This window comes from Maylandia zebra, linkage group LG10 (genome assembly GCF_041146795.1).
Source record: "Maylandia zebra isolate NMK-2024a linkage group LG10, Mzebra_GT3a, whole genome shotgun sequence".
Classification (NCBI taxonomy): Eukaryota; Metazoa; Chordata; class Actinopteri; order Cichliformes; family Cichlidae; genus Maylandia; species Maylandia zebra.
Genome location: NC_135176.1, coordinates 3,866,451 through 3,894,156, shown reverse-complemented (window position 1 = coordinate 3,894,156; position 27,706 = coordinate 3,866,451). Strand labels below are relative to the sequence as shown.

General features: G+C 42.1%; 1 protein-coding gene across 2 annotated transcripts; it reads left to right on the top strand.

Moving 5' to 3' along the window:
* Positions 1–27,706, top strand: nova1 (NOVA alternative splicing regulator 1). 2 transcript variants are annotated; one of them, XM_004561582.5, is made up of 4 exons: positions 1–720; positions 7,532–7,675; positions 19,286–19,452; positions 19,825–27,706. In XM_004561582.5, exons 1-4 carry the CDS (start codon positions 540–542, stop codon positions 20,842–20,844), a joined length of 1,512 nt encoding a protein of 503 aa, XP_004561639.1. In that variant the 5' UTR covers positions 1–539; the 3' UTR covers positions 20,845–27,706. The 2 variants fall into 2 exon arrangements, with proteins under 2 accessions (XP_004561639.1, XP_004561640.1); XM_004561583.4 differs by lacking the exon at positions 1–720 and adding an exon at positions 4,546–5,139.

The following is a 27,706-nucleotide window of genomic DNA, read 5'->3' as shown; positions in this document are numbered from 1 at the left end:
TAGCTGATCTGGTCCCGTGTCTTTTGGCCGGTCTGTGGCACTGTAGTCCTCTCTGGAGCCCTCAAACTATATTTCTCCCCTCTTGCACTACAAAGGCAACAATAACAACAGCTGCACTCATCGCACTGGACTTAAAACAGAAGTATGGCGTTAAGAGAAGTTAAGAAAGACGTTTTCCACCTCTGCGAAGCTGTTGCACTTGTCTTCTCTCGGAGTGTGGGGTTGCTTTTTTTATTTTAAGGCGCGGGTTGTTTTGCGCGTCAACAATAAGGAGCATGCTGTTGGAGCGACGGAGAGCGCATTAAAAGAGCGCATTTCACTCAATGGAATTCTTATATTTAGCTCCGTGAGGGACCAGCCAGACGAGCAGAGGAAAGAGGAAACCCTGATCCTGGTGTTTATCGTTTTGAGACCGCTTCGAGCCCCCCAAACTTGTCGTTCATATCACGGTGCACGGCTATGTGGTGATGAGGGCGCTGTGAGTGTGTGAGAAAGACGAGGGAATAGCGCAATTTTATCTACAGCTCCGGAGAGGAAAGATGATGATGGCCGGTGGTGGTGGTGGCGGAGCAGCCGTTGACCACAACGGGATATTCACAAATCCAAATCTCCACAGCCTGCAGCAGACCCATATGGACGCCGATAACCCAGACTCCCGCAAACGGCCGCTGGAAACTCCGGCTGAGGAGGCCGGCTGTACCAAACGCACCAACACTGGAGGTAAGAGAAAAGCAATAACCAGCAGCCCATCCACCTCTTCTTCTCCACATTAACTCTGAGCCTTTGTTGTGCGCAACGGCAAAGCACAGCCTTCAGTGTGATACCGAAGCCCCATATGAGCAGTTCTGGGCGGCATGTTGGCTTTAACATGCAGCACCTGTGCACTTGGCACTTTGAGATACTGAGTGTGTTTATGGCTGTTACTTCATACGCTGCATGCTCGAGCAGCCCGACTGAGTGAGCGGCCTCCTCATCTTAGGTCAGCTCAGAATTTGAACTCGGCAACCTTTCTACTCCACATCTGGAGCTTTTGCTGGCAAGTTGTCATTCAGTAGACAGCTGATGATTTGTGTGCACCTTATTTAACATAAAAGTTCTCCGAAGTCTCTGTTCATCAGAGTTTGTGTCTGTTGGAACATTAGGCACGGGTTTCCTGCAGAGGCTATAGACAAATCTGAGGAGGAGTGACAGAAATGTCATCACAGTCTTCAAACGTTACCCTGAATGTGAATCAGTACTGATGCCTGGGCCCTGAGTCATAGGATCTGCAAAGCACTCACCTTTACCTTTGACCAGTACAAATATGACAAGTATGTGAGCCAAACTTTTAGCAGCGCACTGGAAAGGAAGCTGCTCTTTGATCTTGGACACTTTAGTGTTGATTTGTGAGCCTTTTAAAACAAGTGGAGAAACAACAGAGCCTATTATTGTGTTGGTGATTTGTGAGATTGGAGCATCATAATCCTGATTTATGCTGAGTTGGAGTTTTCTGCTTTTTTTATTTTCTTTTTTGTGCTTTTAAGGTGAAATGAGCAAAAAAGCCAACAGATGAAACTCATACCACCCTGTAGGGTTTGTGCTCATCAGCACTTGCAGGCCCAATTCCTAGTAAACCCAGGTTATTTATAGGGTGTGCGCTGAGCCAGAACTCAGCATCTGTTTGGAATTGTTTTAGCCTCATGATGTCTGACATACCACCTTCTAGCTTGCCTCTGTATAATGATAAAAGAACAACTGTAAAACACTAGAACACTAATTGAAAGCATGTAAGTGCTTGAGAAGCAGAGCTGGGTGCTGTAGTCCAGAATCGTGCATGAGAATCTATGCATTAAATTGAAGGCAAACGTCATTTTAAATGGGGGAATGGTGAGGTGCAGGAGAAGGGTACTACAGAAATACTGCAGTGCTATTTGAACAAATTGATCCTGATTTGTTTTTGTGGAGGAGTGTGGAGCGCTCATGCTTTATTATTTGTCAGTAAGATGCTGGAGTGCAGCAGTGAGGATGGTTGATTCCAGCTCCTGTACATCTTATTCCAGCTCGTGATTGTTCTGGTCTGCAACTCACAGGGACCACTTATTCGAGAACTTGTTGTTAATTAGACGTCTGCAGAGAACGAGCAGTTTCTTCGCCATATGTCACTGAAATTCTTTTTGTCTTTGTGTCCCTGACAGCCCAGCACTCAGTGATGGCAGCATTATATCCCATTTCCAACAGTACAAGTGCATCTTTGCTGCACTTCACTGAACCCCAGAAATGTAATTTCAGCAAGATACGCAAGGACCATCGAGCTACCAGACAGTATTTTAGAACACATCCAACCACCATATGTCATCCATTAGCACCCCTAAAACCACTGTAGAAAAGAGAAGTCACGCAGCGTTCCTGCTTCTAGGAGAGTTTTCACCATTTAGCTGCGGCACAGAGACATTGCCGCATTGTTCCCATCCTGGTGGTGTGAATTGAAATTTTGAACATTTGGGTAGATTCTAAAAAAAATATATATAAATCACTACACCGACAGCTCAGGTTTTTTAGTGCTGGGTTTTGTATGATGGCATCAGACAGCGTTTTACCAGCCCCACTCTGTGTTCATTTCTGCATCACGCCTCCATCGTATTTTCAGAAAACGCAGCCGCACAATTAATCGTGTGCTGATGAACGTCTAACTCTGAAGAGGCTGTCTTGTTGTCTCAGGGGTGATTCAGATGACTTCCTGAAAGAGATTGTATCAGTGTGGAGAATACCTGATTGCTTTATCAAGGAAAACAAAGTGAAAATCCCATTTGTAATCATTAGCGTCTCATCCCCAAACCTCCTCTTATTTTGAAAAAAACGGTGGACAGATAATTCACATAGCAAATTATAATGAGTGTGCATAAATAAATGTGAAGATTGAAGAACTTTATGAGCTTACTGTAGCATGTCCAGCTTTGAAGAAAAGATGTATGTTTGGTCTGTGGTCAGCGATGAAATGGTGTTTCCCTTTAAAATCTAAAGGATGCGCTGCTATGCATGCTAAAAAGCCCCTGGCAACTTAAGGCTAATTCAATTTACAACCAGTGTAGTAACATTTGCAGTTTAGTTAGCTAACCTGAGTATAGTCAAGCAGCACCTCTATATGGCCGCCTTGCAGCATATACTGCCTTTATACTGAAATCCCAGCAAACGTGTGAACTGTGTTTTATAATAATAAAAGCATCCAAAGCAATAAGGCAGAGTTTAACAGTTTCACTGAAACATAGTCGCGTATCCTTGCTTACCTGAAATGCACATTCAGATGTTTGTAACGGCCTATACAAAACAGCTGTTTCATAAATATCCCCTCTGCTTTATGTAACATTTTTTGATGTCACCTCCTGTTTCATCTCATATGATCTGCATGCATCGCATGTAACAATGCAAACCCCCAGCCTTTCTGTTAGCAGTAGGGCTAGACAGCCTGATAATCTTCAATCATGCTTGTAATCACCAAGCCCTTGACTACGTCTGATATTGATCATGCTATTCCTACCGAACCGATCATTAACATGACTGGCAGTTACAACAAAGAGAAGGAAGCCGTGCTCTTTCAAAGCCGATCCCCTGGTTGTGCATTAAGAGTTGTGGACACTGAATGAGGAAAAACACTGCTCCTCTTTTATCAGCGTTGCTCTTCTGTCCTTAAAGTGAACATCTTTTATTCGTTCCTCTTTCTAATTACCCACACTCTGAGCCCATGTTGCTGCCAAGCATGTGCCTTCCAAAAAGGTTGTGTGGCTCAGGGATTAGGTATGATCTCGTAATGTTGCTAATGGAAAGGTTGGCAGTGGAATGTGAGCTATTTTTCTTTTTTTAATTTTTTGGTGGGAAGGACACAGGTGCCCTTGCAGAGCGATGTGACGTGAGCGGACTGTGAATTTGCCAGGTGGCAGTTAAAGAGAGAATGAGAGAGCGATAGAAATGAAGACAGAGAAAAGCAGAGAGAGATAGACCATTAGGAGGGAGTGGAGTCTACAGGGGAACTGTGTCTATATACCAGAGCATCTCTCAGTGAATGAGACTGCTAGAATTTTCTGGAAGGCATTCCCTCCAAAGCCAAATGGGCCACGATGCTCAGGTTTGATTTGTGGATGAAAGTCATCAGAAAGCCAGGAAAAAGGCTGCTTTTTTAACAGTTTCCCTGGAAATCACCATAAAATGAACCTGCCACCCTCAGGTCCACACACAGACACTGACATGCTCACGCTGCAGTTTTTACACACATTTACGCTCGCTTGAGATACCTCTCGGTGTAAGATTTATAGTCGTAGTGATTGGCTTCATCACCCCCCTCCACCATTCTGCGGCACTGCCATTTGCAATGGTTGATGAGCCCCTCCGCCCTCTCAAACATGGCCGTCTAAGGGATTGGGGGTGGGGAAAAGGAGAGGAGGAGGGTGGGTGGCGTAAGGCACGCCGTCTCAGATCACTCCTCCTCCACCTCCTTCATCATCTGCTTATGTTCTCCATACACCTCTTCAGCCACTATTGAAGGTCACTCCACATGCTTCTGTGCTCAGCGCTGAAACCCGCTCCCTCCGCCACTTCACCTTTGTCACTTTCCACTAAAAAAAGTGAGTGAATGGACTGCCATACTTTATAGTGCTGCGTCAAAAGAGGCGGAGTAGGGGAGAAAATTCAATTTTTTGGGACCGGCATCAGGGGGTGGGGATATGACGTGCTGGAGGAAGCAGGCTACCCATTGGCCGAGCGAGGCGTCAGTCCTGCGTGCTGCTGCAGACAGACAGGCCACTCGATGAATATGGATGAGAGCAGTGAAAAGGGTGATGCGGCAGGGAAGACCCCCCCCTTCAAACCGATGCAGGCTTGAACAATGCGTGCCGTCTTTCACTGAAAACACCGAGAGCCTGCATTAGCATTTTCTTGGACAATTGAGGCTCTGGCCAGCTGCAAGCATGGCTCGGATGCTGCGGTGAAATCTCTTTTTCTGCACCCACTGATGAATTAGACCTCGGTGAAAAAGGTCGACTGGCCGCATTCCTCAACACTACCATTGCACCTATGCCTAGGCTAATGTTAAGATCCCATTTAGAGATTGTGTCCCGGCATTGATGGCGATCTGACAGAGGACTTGAGAAGCAGCAGATCTCAGAATGGGTAAGCCTCAAACTCTTTTTGTCTGACTTGTTGAATTGATCCATCGTGCTAGACTACATGCAATTTTACACACCGAGAGCTCGTTTGTTCATTATTGCTCATTTGAGTTCCGTCGTCCTTGCTGGCTGTCAGGAGCAGGTTAGTCCATTGAAATGCAGAATGGGTACTTGGAGGGGTAGTGAGAAGGAGGGAGTACGGTCACAAGGCATTTCCTTCTGACCCACCCCCCTCCAGTGACTTAACTAAACACATTTGGCTCAAAGTCCACGTCTCCAAGCCATCCTTCCAGCACTGGAAGCAGGGGTCTGAACTAACACCCCACTGGCTCAGCTTCCCAATGTGCCCCACTGCTCCCGTTCCCTGGCGGATTGCAGCAACAGATTGCCATGTTTACTCTACCACATGACGCCATTAAAACCTGTTACTGTGATCTCAGACACTAGGACAGAATTAATTATTGACTAATGACAGCAAACGTGGCTGTAAGGGCGATGGAGGGAATCTTAGTGGCTTCCTCCCCTGCTGGGTTTACTCTGGCTGAAGATGAGCAGAAAGTTACGCAGTGGGTTTGGGCTTGTCTGTCAACAACAGGTCGTTGGATGTTTAGATCCTGCAATCAGCATCACTCAAATGAATTTCTTTGTGTGGCTACGGTAGCCAATATTCGTGATAGGGTGATGGAGGGCTGAAAAGCTTTACAGCGACCATGTCAGTCATGAATCACGCTTATTTGTTCTCCAAGGTCATTTTATTGTTGCTCATTGTGAGAGAAGCAGGGGTGATTAGAGTGAGTTTTGCAAATCGTCCTTTTGTTCTGAGAAGACCAACGTATTGACCAGCACCACGAGCTGTTCATCACGTTCATATGTGTCATTTCATATTAATGTAGCAGTCCTGTGAATTTGGACAGCTCACACGAGTATGGACAATTAGGTGAAATTAACCATCATGGCATGGCAATCATGTGCATTTGTCAGAGCTGTTGGTTTTGGGTGATGTGCACCACAACAAGCCTGTGTCTGAATGAAACATGAGGGGCATATTAATGCAATAAGAAGAAGTAACGTGTAGGCTGTGAAATCCCTTCATGTCACAGTGCCATGTTCATTCACATCTGATTCTAATGAGGGCATGACTGAGGCAACAGGTTGGTCCACCTCAATCCATCCATCCACCAAGCTCCAACATTCGATACCCTCGGCTTGACACGGGACGCAGCGATGTGGTGACAGACGCCGTGGCTTTGCCGTCAAAAAGCGATCTTGTCTCTGTGCTTGAAAATGCATCAGAAATTTCTTCAGACAAACGTGGACAGTGCCTTTTTACATCTCTGCCCGCTCCAGTGACGTCACCCTTGAGGCAGCTGAAAAAGGATCGAACATGACGTCATTGCATCCAGATCAGCGTGCAAGGCAGATTATGTATCAGTGCTTTGGTATACTAAGTACGCACCTGTATCAAGTGTTTACTATGACGTCATTGGTATAATATCAGTAATTCAGTGGGTAAACCCAGCTGCCACGCATCTATAAATACAGCATATTTGATGCATTGTTGGCAGGTTCTTTTATTACATTTGGGCTCAATATGTGGCTGATTTGCTTTTTACTAGATTACACACTCAATATGATCGGGGCTTTCTTGGAAGGACACTTTGCCCACTTTGGGGTTGATTAATTCTTAATTGCCACTGTAGGAAAATGAAGTTCCCAAGCTAAAAGGCAAACGCGGGTTTGAAATTCTTCGAACTGACGTTCTGTCACTCACTGACTGCTACAAGCAAATGTAAGCCACAGAAGCCCCTTCCAAAATGGAGGAGATTTAGACCATCTTGGCAGTATACCCTTTGAGCAAATCTGTGGGATTGGTTCCCATATGTTCTCCACGCGTCTTCTAATTACAAAGGCTCACTCTGTACTGGCATCCATGAACTGTATGGATAATGAGTTTGTGTTTTTTACAAGATACATTTTCAGATTCAGACTGAACTGCTCCTTCTACTTTCCTGTTGTTCACGTGTGAGAAATGATTAGTAACACTGGGTTTGGCTTTGAATTCAGTCAGAGGTTGCAAAAACTCCTTGAAAATAGATAAATTTAGACCTCTGCAAACTGGAAAGGAGGTCATCATTTACTCTACAAGAAATCTGGGACAGGACACAGAACATGATCTCTGATAGAATGTGAATGTACTGAAAGCTACAAAGACTCAAAAGACAAAATCTACTTCTAGATCTTTCCAGAGTAATACAGGAACTTGGTTATAATTTTTATGTGAAAGCTATTTTTTCTTACTCTAGTCTTTTTTTTATGGTAACAGTTTGGTGTATACAAAAATTGCAGAGATGCTTTATAAGATGTGACCCTTTCCCGTTTTGTGTCTCTCTCCCCAGAGGAGGGTGAGTACTTCCTGAAGGTGCTGATCCCCAGCTATGCAGCCGGCTCTATAATTGGCAAGGGCGGCCAGACCATCGTACAACTGCAGAAAGAGACGGGTGCCACCATTAAGCTGTCCAAATCCAAAGACTTCTACCCAGGTAAGAATGAGCACTCTGTAATTAAGATTGATGATCACAAAGGCTCATATACACGAGTCGTCTGACTCATCACCCGGCCAAAGGAGCGACGTCGTAATGGAAGACTGATTTTGATATTTCCTCTTCATTTGGCTTTGCAGGAATAATTGCACTACATTTTAATCACGCAGTAATCATGAACTCTTTGAACTTATTATCCTTTTGTCCTTGAGAGACTAAACATGCATGGAGATGTTACAGTGGCAGACAATTCCAGACTTTCTTTGAATTTATAAAATTACTTTTTCACATTTTCCTGCTGACAGCGATGTTGGAAATAAAAACAAGAAATGTGTGCTGGCAGTGACGGGGCTATGACACAGGGCTGAGCGATACGGGGGAAAAAATACATCTCGTTATCTTTAGGACTGAATGGCGATACATGATATGCGTTTGATATATGGTACAAGTGCAAATATGCGTGCTCTGTTAACAACAACAAAAAAGAAATTGTAAAAGTCATTTTTAATACTTTTGTTTTTCCACCAATGCTGCTGCAATTTTTAAGAAACCGTTTTGTAAAATCATTTTCCATATTTCTTCTTGATATTCAAAATCTACCAGGTCACCAGCAGCTCATATGATTAGGGTTTGTTGAATGCTGACTCCTTTCTATAGATAATCTGCTTATTTGAACACCCAAGAGGAAAAAGATTTTAACAAACAACCCGCAGTGCCAAAATGATTTTATAAGACTTTGTTAACGTCTGCAAATATTGGAATATTTGCTTATTTAGCATGTGGCAAAAACACAAATCAAACATAACCCTAGCTTGATTGCAGGTGACTTAATGGATGTTTAGAGGATATATTTTTAATTGTCTAAACTGTTTTCACTCAGTCAGGCACGGCTCTGTTTCTTTTAAGTGGGGCTGTATGAGATTCTGGTGCACAGTCAGTGTGTCGATGGCAGGGGCATGGACTCGAACAGGAGCTAAATCTTTGCTACAGATACTGCTTTAGTCTATTAATAGAATCAATAACAGTTTCAGTGTATGTCTAGAAAAGCTTCACAGTTTTACCTACTGTCAGCTGCTTTCCATGAAGAGGTTAAGGTTAGATGCATAAAACATGGGAGTTGATTGTTTGCTGTTGTCTCACCTTGTGTGACTTCGGTGTTTTAAATGGTTCGTTTGTATCCAAATGCATGAAAAACACAAGTCACACCAGCAGCCCCTGTTTTCTGTGAGGTAAGAATAGTTATTTATTCTTCAGCGATGTCCACTGGCTACTAGCTTCTTGTTTTTGTTCACATTAACCCACGGCATCAAACTTTGAGTTATTTCTTATTGTCGGAGCGGCGCTGTGTGTGTGTCCCTGATTGCTACAAGAGAACTTTGTCAGTGAAGTTAAAGCAAAGAGATACTGAAGAGGGCAGTGAGACGAGAGCTTTACTGTAGAAAACGTTTTATGTAATGTAACATAAAATCTCTAATATTGTCCCATACAGGCAGATTTTAAAAGTCTCGGGTGTCCCCAGAATAAAATTCAAATATCAGCCCAACATACTACACAGATGGTCGTTTTTTTTTTTAGTCTTTTTTTTTAAAATAGCTGTTTCAGTTTCTGTAGACTCAAATTGTACTGGAACAGCTGCTGCACCTGTCCGTTTCAGGAAGATGTCTGTGAATGACAGAGAGGAGCAGACAATAGGAGCAGTGCAGTCGGTTAGTAGACGACATGGCTGCCGATACAATCCTGAATAAAAACTGTCCACGGCTTCTTTCTCTCTGAACGATAACTTAACATGTAAATAGAGCCACATTCTTAGCGCAGTCTTTTTCTTGTATGTGAATAAGTAGCTTGTCAGATAGTGTTACAGTTACAAAAATCCAGATTTTAGCAGTGCAGAGCAGCACGTCTGTGTCTTGAGTGTGTTAGGTTCCGGGCCACATTTGATTCAATATTTCATAGTAGTTAAGAAAAAAAATGTGGCCATGAAAGTAGACTTTGAAAGTAGACTGACGCACATAAAGTACCATCACAGATAGTAACACACACTCACTAGTTCACTATTTGTTGTAAATTGTTCCTTAAACTTTGTACAGGTCAGGGTCTTCCTTCATCATTTCATTTTCCCTAGAGCGCTAACCTGTGTGCATACAGTCAAAGCTAATAATTACATTAAACACGCAAGCCACATTAGACCCATGAATCAACAACGGGATTGTCGTGGTCCACTGGAGACAGGTGTTCAGGTGATGGGAAAACATGAAAGTGTCTACTTATTGGCTATTTTAATTTTCATTACTTTATTTGCTGTCACAGATCCTCAAATCTCGGGGTCAAGCCCCAGATGCCACACATGACTCTGTGGCTTATCTCATGCTATACTTAAAAATGTATCAGAAATCTTTTCATATAAACACGGACAGTATTGCATGTAGGGCCTTTGGGTTTGTGCTACGTAAGTAAAATTTTGCTTTCAGCAGCATCTGGTTGCTTTAACCAGCTAGAATGGCTTCAGGTCCTGGTATAACAAAAACACAAGCCCCCAAAACACTGTAAGTACACCCTACAGTTAAACTGATAGTGATCTTTGTTGATAAAAATTTGCTTTGTTGCATATCTAGCCAATCCCTGTTAGCAGCAGGCTATGATCCTCCACTTTCACTGACCTCAGAAAAAGTAAAGAGTGAGTGGGCAGGACTATGAACGAATTTTAGCTCAGCTGCTATTGGTTACTTAATCTCTTTATAGAAAAAAAGAGAAGATTCTTATTGGCTTGTAACACTGGAAGGTGGTTTGTTGCCAGGGTCCCAGACGAATGCTGACATTAGATGATTTTAAACTTCAGAAATCTTATAACACCATAAAAACTCATTCTCATGACATTTAACCTTTTTAAAATATCGATATCTCGCCCAGCTCTATTATTGCAGGGAACAAAAGTCCCGTTGCTGGGAGGTGAACCAGGTTCAAGAAATGCCAAGCTTTCTCGTATTCAGCGCGGTTACATAGCTAGCAGGTTGCGCATTTATTTGTTATATGTATTTATATCATTGCAATACATCAACTGTCTCACACTTCTGGAAAAATTATGCAGGGCTGCCATCTTGTTCGCCTCCTCTGAAATGCAAGTGCAAATGCTGTGCTGCAGAGGAGATGCATCCAAAGCATTAGCTGTGTTGGAGGGTGTCACTCAGACCAGGAGACGGATGTCCGTGCAGCTCACTGACCCCTATCATACGGAGGTCAAAGCTGAACCATCTTATCCTCCAAACACAAAACGCCTGAGTTGTAGAGGAGTCTGGCTGTTTGTCCTTCATACCTCAGAGGACACTTCAACCTGCTGAAAAATAACAGGTGCTTAGCGTCTTGCTGCTCATTAGGTCCAGATGTTTTCTGTGATATCTGATGCAAGCAAATAATCCCTGTGTAGGAGTGTACTTTTAGTTTAGATGTATTGAAGAGCAAATTACCTCTTTTGATGGGAAATGTAGGTGTGTAGATTTGTGAGAAAGTCTCCAGATGTGTTCACATTGGACTTACAGACAGTTCTCAAATTGCTTTTAGCAGCTGCTACATGCTATCCTCAAATTTTTTTTTGGAAGTTTTGAACACTGAACACTTTGTATTAGGTTATTTGCTTGGTGACAGCAGGATCATCCCAAGGTTCCTTTAATTTAACTACACGGTATCGTTTGAATGTGGCCTGTTCCTTTGGGACCTGGATGTGATATACAGACCCTGTGCACGAGAAAATGCTAACTTCCTGGTTTGAGACCGGATGTGGGGTTGTACATTTCCGGTAGCTTTACTTTGTGGTCAATCGCTACTGCGAAGATATACTCCAAAATCATGTCCAAAACTCGGAAACGGAAAGATCGCGTTAAGTTACAAAGAGCAGAAGGTGGGAACACTCACCACTGTTGTGTGATAAAAAAATCTAATGATCAATTTTGACATTTAAAGAGTTTAGATCGATCAGTTGTTTACATCACTCAACACAAGCAGAACTGCATTACTGCAGCAGAAGACACATCGTCCACATTCAGAAGCACATCTCTGTATAGTGACTGGTCTGATGATTTAAACAGGCAAATGTTCAGCATTCAAACTACAGGTGAAGAATAGTCAAACCAGATGTTTCCCCGTTATGTCGATATCAGCTAGTCAAGTACACACCTACACAGCATGTTAACAAACTGTGAAAAAAAGCCACACAAAAAATGAACGAATGCTGGTAACGGTTTCTATACATTAGTATGTACGAAGGGTATGTTGTGATTTGCCTTCAAAATTACAGTGGTCCCGCGCTATAACGCGGTTCACCTTTCACCTCGCTGTTTCGCGGATTTTTTAGTGCAAGTTTGCATGCTTATTTTCACGTCACATTGTGTCCTGCGTCCTGATCGCTGCAGACGATCTCCTCCGTGACGTCTCTCCTGTACAGTACAGAATCGCTGCATCAATCGTTAGCAGTGTGACTCTGAAGTGCAGTGCTGTATGTCCACGATGTCCACGAAACGTTTTGCACCGTCAAAAAATAAAGTTGTCTACTTGATTTCACCTATCGCTGGTTATTTTTAGAACACAACACCCGCGATAAACGAGGGACCGCTGTTTACAGATACTGAGAAATATAACATTTGAATCCATTTTCTCTTTTGCTCTGAGGCGCGGGGGAAAAAAATATCGACAAGTCGATGAACATCATTTACAGATATATTGGGTAAATGCCCAAGACATCTATAGAAATGTAAATCGCCGCTTGATTTATTCATTTGCTTAACTTGTTTTGGACCGTAAACAAGGCGCGAATAGGACACCGGAAACAAAGCTCCCCACAGGAGTTTCCGCACCGGAAGTAGCATATGCTAACGTGCACATAGTCTATTGGATGTACTGGACTGCGGCAAAGAATTACTGAACGCTGGGGGAGAGGAGAATGAGGATGTGTTGGGAAATATTTTTCCACCGTGTTTCTGTTAACCACGGTGAGAGGATACATGTTTGGAGGGCATGGCTTGAAATTCTCAACAAAGGAGGCCAGCCATTTTGAGGGAATGGATTACAGCTACTACTCAAGCACTGGAACAAATGAAAGGAGTGATATGTATATCCTTATTTCCCGCTTGGTCTCTGGATGTGCTCATAGGCCACCACCTGCTCTGCCCATCCCCCTACTCATCATCGTGTTGAGTGAGAAGAAGAGTTCAGGGAGAGGGAGCTGGCAAGAATTTGATTGGGTGGTTGTTCTGGCCCACACAAGTCAAATTAGGACTGCTACTGTACAACAGTTGAGAGCGCTGCTTTATGAAGTAGCCTGTGGAGACTAAACGATGCTGATTTAATTCTTCTGGATTCCTAAACTTACGTGCCACATCTGTGTGACCTTCAGTGATGAATCTGCTGCATTTTGGGTTAGCGTAGCATGCTAATGCCATTGCACACAGTTCACACCATCGTTGCTCACCCACCAGCAGACTGAGCTCGCTCACAACGCTCAAAATTGCATCCTAAAGAAACCAGTGCAGCCATTTTCTTTTGCAGTTTTCTCTGTAGTGGTTCTCACCCTCCCCACATCACCCACCCATCAGTGGACAGCTTCAAACTGTGAATTCAGTAGTCTTGGAGGGGATCTGTACAACCGGGCCCTGCTGCGGCCGACTGTGATGGATGACCGGAGATAGTGAAGGGTGTGGATGATGCATGATTGTATGTGAGCGTGGGGACAGCAGGGCAGGCCCAGAAATAGCCTATTTCAATCTCTCTCTGTGGACTTGACCCCTCCCAGCTGCACCCGAGCTTCTCCAGCACGCGCCAAGTTTCCCCTTCCCTCCTCTCCACACACTGTTTTGTTCAGATTTGGTTCCTGGTAGTCAGGAGAGTTCGGGCCAGATACCATGACATAATTCTTTAGCTAAACTTTAGTTTGCGTGCTCACTTTTTAACACATGAATGCTGACTCTTTAATGACCTGCCAGCCTCATCTGAGATGTTCCTTGATTGTATTACTGAAGCCTGTATAAATGCTGTACACTATGCATTAAGCACATATACATCTCTGCTTGCACCTTCTTTTACACACACACACACACACACACACACACACACACACACACAAGCAGCTGCAAAGAGACCCGTGGGAGTTTGGGATTTGAACATAAACTTAGAGCCAGATTTCAACCCTTTACTTTGTGCAGTTGGCCTTCAGCCAGCATCTTAATTTGTACAGCACAGAACAGATGAGGTTGTCGTGACGTCGCTGAAGTATGTTTTTCATTGTCTAATCATAAAGAAATCATGACATCATGCTGGAAACCACCACTATTCCACAGAGTATAAGATGAGGTCTTTTCTTCAAAGAAGAGCAGACAAAGAAACTGTGTTAAAGTAAACTTTCTGTTTTACTATCTATGTGCATCACATACTCATGCACCCATATGGACAGTGTCACTATAGGTGAGGATTTCAAACTGATTAAAACTGGAACTTTTCCCAGGTTTATGGCTGTGCCTCCAGTGACTCATAATTGTGTGCTATTGTGTCTGTGCTGTTCTACTTTCTGGTGCTAATATGATGCAGAGAGCAAGGTGACCTGAGCTGCACGTACAATACAGGATGTATCATTGCATTAAAAAAAACAACACAATCACTGCTGTTCTTGGTGATTGACAAAGGTCAGCTGATTAAAAGGATACCAGTTTTACACTCAGAGGTCAGTTTACTACAGACCCCCACCCCCCTGTTGGGTTTTGTCGAGGGAAAAAGAGCTGTGTGTAAATTTGCACACATGGCTTAATAAACCGTGAATAGAAATTTCCATGCACAGAGTTGCAGTCTGCACACAGATTTACAAATGACGTTGTCCTTCACAGGACTTCTGTGCAAGCCTCAAACTGAAAGGTTGGTTTTGGAATGAAGAGTAAAGTAAATATAATGTTACACCATGAAAGCTGTGAAATGCCCCGTGCAAAACTAATACTAAATGTTATAACTTAGTATTAAACCCAACGAAATAGACATTTTTAATCAATGTCAGTCAGTGCAGCGCTGGTTCCAAACTGGTTCTGTCTTTTGAGTAACACCCTACATTACAGCAGTGGTTTAACAATTAAAAATTATGTAGCGCTACAAGCAGCAGTTAAGGTAATGGATGCATACAATCTGCCTCTCTATGTCAACCACTGCAGAATTTATTTTTTGTTGTAGCCCCTCCCATACCCACTAGTCACTGGTTCGAAGCTTGGGCCCTCCAGGTTTTTTGGCACCAGTCTTTTTTTTTTCCTGGGTGGAAGTATGTGGAACTGGCCGTGGATTGGAGACTGGTACAACTGAAGGATCTTGTTATATTGTAAGGTCAGGTATTGTTAGACCTCGACTTGGCTGTAACACACTACCTTTTGTGCTACATTAGCAGTTGGTCTAGTCACTTGTTAGTGACCTTATTTATTTGACAGTACGCTGAAAGGTAATTTCTTTTTGAACCTCCATCTGAGGTTCTGCTACCTGCAAATACTTTATTTCTTAACTTTTGTACTTTTATTTTTTGAGTCATAAATGTCATGTAGCATAAAACTATTATTCTCATTTTCAGCTTGGATTCTATTAGAATAATTTGCATAATGTACAGTTTGAACAAAAAACATGAAAACATTAAACTCTCCCTTTAAGGTAGTGGTTCATAAACAGTGTGGGCACCACTGGTTTGGTGGGGAACTGCTGGAGATATGCAGTAAAACTAAGGCAAATGAATGTGATCTGTTTAGGGAACAAGAGTTTTCTGTTGTTATCTACTAACCTCAATTTCAGTAAAAGACAACTTGATCCTTTTTAAATAATTGAGAAGACATTTTCAGTGTTAGGTGTTTAAAAAAAATGCCACTGCTTTAAGCCAGCTTCCTCCTGATTAGCTTTCCATTGCAAACAAAAGGGTGGGGCAGCAGGTGTGTGGGGTTCCTGTTCTCACAGCTAGTGTTGATATGACCATATTTGGAATAGCTGCTCTTCATGAAATCAGACAGAATCTTTTTCTTACAGAAATCCCATTAGTGCCGAAAGTGAGAAAGAGGGACTACTTGTCTCATAGTGTCCTAGAACCCAGTGCATTGGTGTCTAATTTAGTGGCTTATTTTGTTGTGCTGGATGTGTTTACTGTGTTTTTTAAAAGATTGACAGTGGGATTGGCTGAAACTTTTGGTCAGGCAAAAATGGAATATTTGTGGATATCAATGGCGGATTACAAAAAGATCCCCGCATTTAAAATCAGTGTTTACATTTTGGAGAGGCATGCCATGTTGCAACAACATGGCATGAATATATTCAGAATGGAGCTTTCCAACAAAGAATTTTCGGCTCAATTTGTAGTGTGAATAATTACTTGGAAAATCTGCTGATGTGATGACAGTAATTATGGGTGATATTTTTTGTGTGGCAGGCAAAGAGTCTAAATAAATCAGGCAAACGATTTGGACTAATGCAGATGTGTATTTTCTGTCAACTAGAGAGAAACTTTGAAACTTTCTTACTTTAGGATGGAGATAGAAGACCTAAGTCACTGGTCTCGTGGGGAAAGCTGAAGACTGAGATGTTTGATCTCAGGGGCACTGACACATTTCTCTCTGTTGCTGCCGGTCTTACTCTGTGACTCGAGTGGAGCTTTTCTTACAACACTGTCATCTGATGCACACAATCGAGGATGTGAAAAGGGTGGGGGGGAAAATTCAGACAGTTTCACATCCTCTGTATAGTGACTCATTAGTGACAAAAGTTATAGTAACACATCATGAGATGTGCTCTTAGCAAAAACAACCGTATTGATACGGGAGCAGAATTGTCAGTCTGTGAAAACCTTTGCAGAAGCAGAGACGTTTAACTGATAACTACTGTAGCAAGCAAAGCAGAAGGACCTCTTCAGCATTTAATGCAGAAACAACAAAGACTCGGGGCAACGTATCTTCTAAGGATGCGTTACATCACTTAAGATGGCCTAGTTTATGGGGCTTTTTCAAGGAATGAGGTTGCTCAGTCTAAAAAATTATAGTAAGTCAGGCTAAGGTGAATTTATTGAAGTCGCAGTTCTGTGTGGGTGTGATTCAATTTTGCAAACAGACTGGTTCCTGGGATTTTGTCCTTGTTGTTCGTATCCTGACTGCATATTAAAGTTCAATTCATACACAAGAATTAATCTTTTTACCATTTCCTCCAGCATACTTGCTATTAATAAACGTGATAGAGAAATGGAAGCAATTAGGCTTAATAGGGAATAACACCCACTGTTCAGTCACAGATTCATTTTCTAATGGCTGGGCTTTTCCCCCAATGCAGCATATATCTAGAAAGTATTGTGTGTTTTATATAATGAATGATATCCATTATCATTATGAAATATTGCTAATAGTGTTCTGTGATACATGTGCTGACATAAGAGTCTGCAGCCAGTGAAGCACTTGCACGCACAAGCTGCAGTCTGTCACTTTGTTATTTCATGAAGGACAGGCAGGTGCAGCAAAACACTAAGAGATGCCAAATGAGCTTTTGTTGCCACTGGTGCTAATATACTATAACTGTGTGAAAAAGTATGGTGGGAGTTAAAAGAGTAAGAGTACAATGATTGTGAAATTTAGCTTATTCCTGTTTTTGTGTGTGGAGAACAAAAACAACAAAAATCTTCATTAGACATAAGTAGGGCTGCAGGGTGCAATTTATGTGACGAGTGTGTGCGTTACCGCTAGGTTAACACTGTACTTATTAGCATCTTGAGCTTAATTCTTGCTGTTTTAAACAGAAAGTGTAACATATTCTGATTTTTCTCCACTTACATGAGTGAGCAGGCTTGTTTTAGGTTTAGCTGCTGTTGCTGACAGATGCAGATGGCAGTGAAGTTGTAAAAAGCATCTGCTTGTTATAAAACTTTTATTCAACCCAAAATGTTTAAATATACTAGTTTTGATATGTTCAGAATGGAAGCTTAAAGCTTGGAAGATTACATTTGGTGGGATATGATAAATGGAGTTGTACTTGCATAGTGCTTTTCTACTCCAATTGAGCCCTCATATTTTTCTTTACCACTTTTCCCTCCAGTGACACAGTACCTTTATTCTATGCTTAAGTGCTTTGCCTAACTGTCAAACACACATTCATGATCTGTTAGACGTGTCGGGGGAAACTCGGAGTTCAACATGTTGCCCAAGTGTACTTTGACGTGCAGACTGGAGGATCCAAGGATCAAATCACCAATCTTCTGATTAGCAGACAACCTGCTCTACCTTCTGAGCAACAGTCGCCTCATTTGACAGACATGGTAACTTAATATTTTTAGATATGACTTGTTGGTTGATGAGCTGTGATATGGAAACTGCTGCACACTTTATCTGCCTTTTGGACTTCTGTCAAAATCCAGACACACCTGTGATTTCATTGACATGGTGTCAGTTAGTTTGGAGCTGACTCAAGAGTATAATTTCAGTCAATCTCTGGATGGGTTAAGTGATTGCCTTTCTCCTGATGAGAATAACACTGTCAACTGTCTGACCAATAAGAATTTAGTTGGATGAGATGATATCAACAATCCAGTCGATTCTGAGACGTAAATTAACTCTGATGTGACGTGGGCTGATATAGGTGGTTGATCGATGTATACACACCTAATAAAATGTAAAAGGACCAGTCTCCAGCCGTTTCATTTATTGTTCTGCTTACATGATGCAATACTGAATGTCTGTTATCAGGAACCCAAAAGAAACAAAGGAAATAAAGTCTAGTGCAGTACATGTGAACTTTTGTCCAATTAGATTTTCTTGATATGCTTGGACTGACCTATTGACTGTCTAAATACATTATTTGACATGTCTGTGGCATGAAGCTGATAACATGTGACATATTTTCACTAAGTATTTCCTAAATTGCTGGAGGACAGATGCAGATATATGTATAAAATATTGAAATTTAATTAAAGATGGAAATGCCAACAATGAGGCTCTTCAGCTGTTCTTATCATTGGTCATGTTGCTTTCATTGTTTACTCAAATGTAATCCGTGTGTCACGCCGGCAAAGGAAATCGAGAGACACTTCAATTTCAGCCAGAAAACAGAAAAGCAGAGCAGGAAGCTTGTTAAAAAAGGAAGAGTGTTTTAAAAATCGTGCAAGCGAGTATAAAGGACTCACTGTTGCATCACCTGTTTCCATGGCTCAGCCCCTTTACCATGGCAACAGAATGCCGGTTGGGTCATCAATGTGGGTGTAGAAAAAAGTCCAGAGGAAGGACAACTGTGTGTTTAGTCTATTAGAGCTGCAAGGCAAGGACAAGCTGAGTGTTACAGCACTGAAAGTATTACATCATTCAAGAGGAATCCTTCTCCCCCCCCATGGCTTGCTAACCAAGCATGGCTCAGTCTTTCAGCTGTTTCTCTATTGATTGGATAAATGGAGGAAGCGAGCAATAGCTTAGTAATTGGGTGTCTTTGTGATATGTCAAAGAGCAGTCTTCATTGCCAAGACATCTTAACATAAATGTAGATTTTAGTTCAGTCCAAATCCCTTAAATCTGCTTGCCAAGTACCCGCTCAGAGCACGTTAGAGTAACCATTCTGCTGTGTTTGTCCTATCCTGCTCTCTCGTAACAGGAACAACAGAACGAGTCTGTCTGATACAGGGTACGGTCGAAGCCCTCAATGGTGTCCACAACTTCATTGCGGAGAAAGTTCGCGAGATGCCCCAGAGCGCCCAGAAACCAGAACCAGTCAGCATACTGCAGCCACAGACCACAGTCAACCCTGACCGAGTCAAACAGGTGAGATCCTAGGCAGTTAGTGGGGTCATCAGGGTGTGCATTCACTGTGTGATAGTAACACTTCATTTCCACAACACCTCGTTTATTAGTTGTGAGTAATAGTTGTGCTCTGGGCCATGACCCACAGTCTGGTAGGGTCAGGAAAATGTGAGGGTATATGGTTATTTTTACCTCCAGTTTTTCATAGCTAGACAGAGCCGTGTGGCAGCTGCAGCTTAAACCCCTGGGATTAACAAATCGCTGAGTAAAGCGGGGGCTGGTATAGTACTCTGACTCACTGAGAGACATCCCTCTTTCTGTCAGCCATTTGAGGCATGGTATATTCCTCATGTTATCTTTTATTGCTACCAAAGTGTTTCTGTTTCTCTACAGGCTAAATTGATTGTGCCCAATAGCACAGCTGGGCTGATCATTGGCAAGGGTGGAGCCACAGTGAAAGCGGTGATGGAGCAGTCAGGGGCTTGGGTGCAGCTCTCACAGAAACCAGAAGGCATCAACCTGCAGGAGCGAGTAGTAACCATCAGCGGGGAGCCCGAACAGAACCGAAAGGCCGTGGAAATCATAGTGCAGAAAATTCAGGAGGACCCTCAGAGCAGCAGCTGCCTCAACATAAGTTACTCCAATGTTTCAGGCCCAGTTGCCAATTCCAACCCCACTGGCTCCCCCTATGCTAATACAGGCGAAGTGCTGCCCAATGCAGCTGCAGCGGCTGCCACTGCCTCTAGCCTTCTGGGTCAGGCCGGATTGACAGGAATGGGCGCCTTCCCTGCCGCCATGTCCAGCTTATCCGGTAATGATCTGCTGGCCATCACCTCAGCTCTCAACACACTGGCCAGCTACGGCTACAACACTAACACCCTCGGCCTGGGCCTCAACCCAGCAGCTGCTTCAGGGGTCCTTGCTGCAGTAGCAGCTAGTGCTAACCCGGCTGCTGCTGCTGCAGCTAACCTTCTGGCCTCCTATGCTAGCGATGCCTCCAGCAGTGCGGGCCACCCTGCTACAGGTCTCGGTGGGTTTTCCTTGGGGTCTCTAGCAGCTGCTACTGGGGCTTCCAACGGTTACCTAAATGCTTCATCCCCACTGATGGCCTCCTCCCTATTGGCAACAGAGAAGCTGGCAGATGGTGCCAAGGACGTGGTTGAGATTGCTGTGCCCGAGAATCTGGTGGGTGCCATCTTAGGGAAAGGAGGGAAAACGCTGGTAGAGTACCAGGAGCTAACGGGAGCCCGCATCCAGATCTCCAAAAAAGGAGAGTTCATTCCTGGTACTCGGAACCGTAAAGTTACCATAACAGGGTCGCCAGCCGCTACGCAAGCAGCACAGTATCTGATCAGCCAGCGGATCACCTACGAGCAGGGCGTGCGCGCTACCAACCCACAAAAAGTGGGCTAAAAGGAAAAAGAAGAGGAAAGAAGGAAAGGATGAAGACAGAGATAGAAGGGAATTGAGAGAGAGTCATAATGGATAAGGAAGAAAAGAAACGTCCAAATATCTGTTCAATATTTCAGTATCAAATGAGAGAATCACAAAGGAGGAGGTGGGGGAGACAACCAAGATAAGTGTGTGTGATATGTGAATGTGTTTTTAGGACTGACGTCCTGATGTTTTTTAAAAGTTTGTGTCGAGTCCTTTTGATGATGGTGATCAGAGTAAGCTGAACTGGTCCACTGCCAAGCTGCAGATTCAAGGGTGAGGCCAAAGGGTTTCACCCTCCTCCAAAACCTCATAGCTTTTATTTTATTTCTTGTGTTTGGTTTTGTTGGTTTTAATTTCATTGCAAACCTCGGCTCCCGGTGAGTTGAGTGTGTCAGATGAAGTTCCAGCCAGCTAATAGAGCTGTTTTACAAACCTTGCTTGTTGTATACAATGCAGAAGGCATTGTGAACAGGGGTGTGGTTTTATGACACGCACCTGAGGTCATCTCAGTTTATGGGGAAGCAATCTGAGAATAATTTCTAAAAAAAAAACAAAAAAAACATCTTTGTTGACATATGTTCAATTCTGGCTCATATCATAATTGAAGTTTCTAAATCTGGGTATTTTATATTTTCATCCTTTATTTATTGACATGGTCTCATTCAAACACAAATAGATTATTTAAACCTGTGACTGCAGGTTGATCTGAATGTAAAAACATTATTAGACTATTGCTATTTTTTATTTACAGGGATCAAATATTGTGTTGCAGTGAAAGAAATGTATAACTCAAACCCAGTCTGAACTTCACTGTTGCTGTTCGCAAGTATAGTTCAGGGGTTAAATAATCAATGTGAGAGGATAGAGGAGACACACAGGAATGTATAAATATATTTTACACGAACACACATAGACGATGCTCCCACAAACGCACAAACACTGAAACATAGTTGCATATTCAGTCACAAAACATGCAGAAATATGTCATTTAACCCATTTTTGGTGCTATAGAATTAAGTTGATATCTCCTTTACCATGGAATCAGAATCTCTCTGTGGCGACTAACCTTGCGACTTATTTTAAAAAGAGCTGCTGTCTCGTCCAGCCATTAGTAGCCCATTGGATCTGACGCAGCCTCTCACGTAATGACAAACGATCGATTTCAGGATGTAAGATGAAGAAAGCAATCCAGTCTTAATAATTAAATCCATTCAATGCAAATCTTTTGTTCTACCTTAGACATTTGTAACTCCCTAGATTTAACTGAAAGCTCAGACTACCTTCAAGCAGTGTGTCTAACCAGTTCAGTTCGCAAAAGGAACAAAGCACTACAAAAGCATTTTGATAAGTAAAGCTGTATGAACCAATGTCTGTGAACAAAGAAACTATTGCCTTTACATTAAGGGTACCAAATAGTCAAGAGACATACACTAATGAAAGGGAAGTAAAACGACACTTGAAATAAAAAAAAAAAAAGAGGCTTGGATTCACTTTTTGTGTGAGCCGTCCTTGCCAATTTGCATTAAGACAAAAAAGGGAAAAAAGGATGATTCTGCAGTTCATCCAGGCAGCCTTTTATTGTTCCCAAAACATGTTAACGCTCACTAACCTCAAGTGAAGCACATATTACAACTTAAAATGTTTTGGCATTGTTGTCTTTTATGGGCAATTGTTTGTCTGAGGCAGGCAGGCTAATTGTCTTGAGTATTTCCAAGCACTCGAAGATTACCTTGGCTTCCTTCTGTGCTGCTATCCATAGTGTTCATCCTGAGTACACTGGGTCTCTGAAGACTGCACTGTGAGACATTAAGAACACAATGTAAGGTGTGTCTATCCCTGCTTGGGACATAAGTATATTTTAATGTGCACATGTATGTCACATACACAAAAACTACCAATACTGACAGAAGGGATATTGCCACAAGAGCATTTATACTCAAGCATCTTGTGACGTTTCTGTTTACCAATGCACTGCACTTAAATTAGCAGACATTTTTTCCCAACGACAAATTATTCCCATCGCATTTTCTTGCACAGTCCTGTTATGTCCACACCCCCCCACCACCCAGCTCTAAAGGCATCTTTCAATTGTTGTCCCCATCAACCCAAGCTCTATGATCAGCTTTCTGAATACACAGCTGTGAGGGTTGGTGCTGAGTTATGTCCAAGAAAACCAGAACCACACCCATGTTTTGGAAAAATTTAATGAAGAGCCTTTTCATTATCACGAATCATGTTTGAAAGTCAAATGGCTATGAAAGCATTCGAAATAACTCTTTGTGTCTGAACATTGTGCGTGACAACTGCAACAGCTGTGAGCCTTCTTAAATCTTTCCTTTCACTATGTGTCTGGAGGGCTTCGCAGTCATCCATTAATCCAATCTGGCCACCAGTGAATTCACAGCATAGGCTAACCTTTTACTGCCCAAAATTTTAGCATGTAATAAGATACAAGCACAAAACAAGGATATGTTCTATCAATGCAACTGGACTGCTTGACTGCAGAGAGCTGTCCTTCGACGGCTCTCTGATCGATACATCGTGCCAAACGCTATTTCTCTCTGCCCCTCATTAACTTTCCTCTTTCTCTCAACATTTTATTCCCCTGCATGCTGTCGTTTCTCACTGTTCTGAGATTCCTCCTGTGTCCTACTCCCTGTCCGTGCTTCTTCCTATACTGTGCTCTCCCCCTCTTTCTCCTTCCTCCTGTCTTGTCTTCTCATGGGTGGTGTGTTGGATGTGCTGCTGGTGGGCAAGTTATGCACTGTAGGTCATGAGGGTATGAAAATATTTCTGCGGGCCGCAAAGTTCACAAGGCTAACATGCATAGAAAACACCTGCCTCCAAAAACTGTGACACCCACCAAGACCAACCAGCAGCGTCAGCTCAAAGTATCAGATTTCCTCTCTAAGAAGAACAAGCAGACAGGTTTAGATAGTGAACTATGGCCTTTCAAGGGAAGAGGAAGCGTTGTTTTTTTCCCAAAAGAAAGCGAGTCAAGGTCGAATAAATATTCATACACTGGCTGAGCTCAAGTTACAGCCTCCAAAAGAAAGCATAGTACGGACAGAGCGCATAGGTTAGCGAGAATAAGGTGGGAACTCGTTTGTGACCTCAAGCCGAAACAATGACATCCTTTATGCATATCCTCTTATCTGAAAATGACTAGACTTCATTTCTGTGGAATACAATATGTCATGTCATATGATCTATATGTACTTTATTGTAGCTATTCTAGTTTGTAGTCCAAATGCAGTCCAGCGTTGTCGATACAATGTGAAACTATGTTATATTTGTGTGGATGATGAGAGTGCCAACTAAGCCTGATTAAGATTAGCTTCGCGATTTGTTTGTGCATTACGATGACTCATCATCGACCGGTGGTGTCCATATTTCTGTCATTGATGATTTAGTTTGACAGTAAGAAAATGTAAAGAATATTGGAAGCAATATAGTAGCATGTTGTCCTGTTTTGTGTTTTATGTCTGTTGTATGAACCTTTGAAATTACTAAGATTTTGAATGAATAGGTTTACATGTACTTTTTGTAAGTTATGAAAATGCTGCTATTTGATAAGTAAACTATACAAAATATTTTAGTTGAAAAGATGTCTGGTCTGTTGATTAGAAACATGCTCTAAAAGGCTGGAGCATAAAACGAGGTGTATAGAATACTATACAGTATTGGTAAGATAGCAAAAGTAATAATAGACTCCATAGTACAACCTGTGCCAAACTAGACCTCTGCAGCTTCTGAAATTGTAGATGTGCGATCAAATGTTAGATATCAATAACTTGTTTAGAAGTGCTGATCAAGTGCCAATCAAACACTGTCTTTTAAGTTAAGAAAAGATAATCAAATACATGACTTAAGAAAACAAAGGACAAAGAACTTTTTGTGCGTTGTTTTATCCCATAGGTACATAGAGTAAGAGTTAAAGATTGTGATTTTTATGGATCCATGTTGTTTTACACTCCATGCATCCCTTGTGTGTTTGTTTGACCTGTGGCTTAAGTACTGCTGTTTTCTCACAAATGTCTCTATAGGCCAGCATGGACTAAGCATAACATGTTATAAGCATTCATAACATAGCCATTAACAATCAAAAATGTGTTTGTGGAGTTAGGTGTTATCTTTTTGCACGTCTTCTATTGCATGGTATCAAAGTAAATTATGGAGGAAAAAAAAACGTACAAAAGTTTGCGAGGTGTCTCGCAAACGTTCAAAGACATAACGCTGCATGCAGTCAAATGTAAAGCACTTCAGTTTTACTCGCCTCATGTTTAGAAAACAAAAAAAAGAAAGTTGTTTTTTTTTATTTTATGTTGTGAGTTGGGAGGGAGCTCATTATTGTCATGTTGGCCCGAAAAAAACAAAACAAAAAAAACCCACACACACGAAAACACATCTGAGATCAAAATTCCTCGTCAGTCGTCTTTGAACGCATCGTTAGATTTTTAGGTACAGTGAGGAGTATTACAAATGTGAAACAAGCAAACGTGAAAATGTTACTCAGTGCATTGGCTCCTTGTGTTTATAGGATATCAGGCATTCGTTTCTTTTACAAACAGGTTGAACCTCACGTCCCATAATCTCTTTATGTCACAGCTTGAAAGCCCAGATCTAATCTATGAATGTAACCATTTCCTGTTTCTTTTATTTTACGTTCTGTCAAATGGTCTTTAATGTAAATTCAGGGCAGGAATGTCAAATACATGTAGAGAATATCTATGTCAATAACAGATTTCAGCTACAGTCAGGTAGGCCTAACATGGCCACAGTCATGAATCAGATATGTTTTAACACAACTTCCGATTCGCTGTCAACATTATCTTGTTTGTTTGGTGTTGCATAAATGCACTTTACTGATCAGTGGGTCATACTGGGTGTGAAATGAAGCAAACCAGTTTAGTCGATTTGATTTGGTTTCCATTCTTTGCTGTTGCTATGATGTGACTTTATTTATTCCCTGATCCTGTCGGGTCTCATGAATGATGGAAAGGGCTGGAGTCTCAGACGAAATCGAAAAGTAGCATCTGTTTCCTCACGCGAAGGCTTCTCCTTCACATTTCCTTCAGCAGAGGTCTGTGTCAATCACTGTGTGCATTGTTTGGCACTAGAATGTGAAACCACAAAGGATCTGTATGCCTTTTTATCCCTCTTTTGCTTTGAAATTCCAAAATTTGAAAGCGGTTTTAACGCATCCAGCACACTGGCATCGAAACACTGGACTGAAGGATGCAAGCTCGAGGTCCGGCTGACACAAAGGCCGGGTCTGAGAGACTTAATCGGCACCAGCAAACACGAAGATTGCCTCTGCCACCTCAACGTAATGAAAATCAGAGGAAACGTTCGAACGGTTAAGGTCTAGTTACGCGAGTGATGTTCCTGTCTCATTCTGTGTTGCAAATCCCCTGTTGTTGCATTGACTGCTTCCCATCCGAGCGCTATCCGAGCTGCGGTATCATTCCAAAAGCTGTGATGTTTGTTTTTGATTTTCAGTCCAAATGTATTCGGGACATCCATCCAGCCCCACGGAGCCCTTTCACAAAGAAGGCTAGGACTGGTTTTAAATGTTACAAACTGGCTAAGGCTGGTCGCTCCTCTCTTTAAACCTCTTCTACTTGAGTCTCACACTCTCAGCCAACACAATATCACAATTTGTTTCATTACACGGAGCACCTGCTACCGTGTCCACCCTTTAAATGGTTTTTAGGTATTTCTGAGCCCTTTCGTCTGAGGAAAATACAGGATTCTTTGCCAACCACACATGAGGCCATTATTGTGTTTGACCCTCTGAACCTCCCATGAACTTTGTTGACCTTTTCCATCCTCGAGAACTCGTATATATGTGTTGGATATTTTACGCCACTTTAACTGTCAAACTCTGCCAGACTGTTCTTTCATTTCCAGTTATTTGGACTACTCTGCGGGGTTGACTGCTTGCTTAAGTGTAAAGCATGCCGTACCTTGCAAACATTTTCATGCCATTGTAAATTTTCTTTCTGGGGTTCGGTTTTAATGTTGTTTAACCTCTGTTCTTTACATCTCAGAAGAAAAAAAATGGACTGACAGCATAAGATCAAATATTCCAACCTAAGCAAAGTGATGTTTTGTTGATTGGGTTCTCTTTGATATTAGCGACGACAGTTCTGTCTTTCATCTGTGACGAGCGCGGAGAATCTGTGAAAGTCCACAGTGTTACCTACTTAAAGGGCTTTCTAGGACAGCATTTAAAGTCCTCTGAATATATTCAGAAAGGAAAATGCCTTCTTGTGCCATTTTAGAAAAAGTGCGAAAGCTTTTTATGGCAAATGTTTGTCAGCAAGAGTGCCAAATAATTCCATACTGAGCCAAAAGGCCGCCAGCCTACATTCTAAATGTGAGATCACTGGAATGGTTCCGTCCCATTTCCACTCCCCTTGAAAAACATCACCCTAATTGTACAATGTTTGAGCTCATGTACCATTATTGTTATGCTGCCAGTCTGTTTTCTGCTTTTGTTAAAGGAACATCTCAGAAGCAGTATATTTTCTAAATGATACACCGTTAATAAAAAGAAAACAGCTACTATGGTGAGGGAATGAGAGGATTTTAAAAGTGTCATTGATTTTATTATTTAGTTAATTTGAACATTATTCATTAATAGATTTAACGGTAATGACTATTTAATGTAACTGTAGTACTGTGTTTGTAAAAGAAAATTCAGTGAGTTGTGTTTTATGACTCGTGGACTACCAGTGAAGTCAGCATTTCAGTGTTAATAATTGAATTGTTTTTTAAAGATTATTTTTGCGACGGCAACAAAGAGTCATTATAAATGTTCATTTTAACATCA

Excerpts from the sequence above, each read along its gene's own strand:
- nova1 (XM_004561582.5), top strand. The coding sequence starts at position 540 with ATGATGATGGCCGGTGGTGGTGGTGGCGGAGCAGCCGTTGACCACAAC. Across the intron at positions 7,676-19,285 it reads ATCCAAAGACTTCTACCCAG|GAACAACAGAACGAGTCTGT; the intron begins GTAAGAATGAGC and ends CTCTCGTAACAG. Across the intron at positions 19,453-19,824 it reads ACCCTGACCGAGTCAAACAG|GCTAAATTGATTGTGCCCAA; the intron begins GTGAGATCCTAG and ends GTTTCTCTACAG.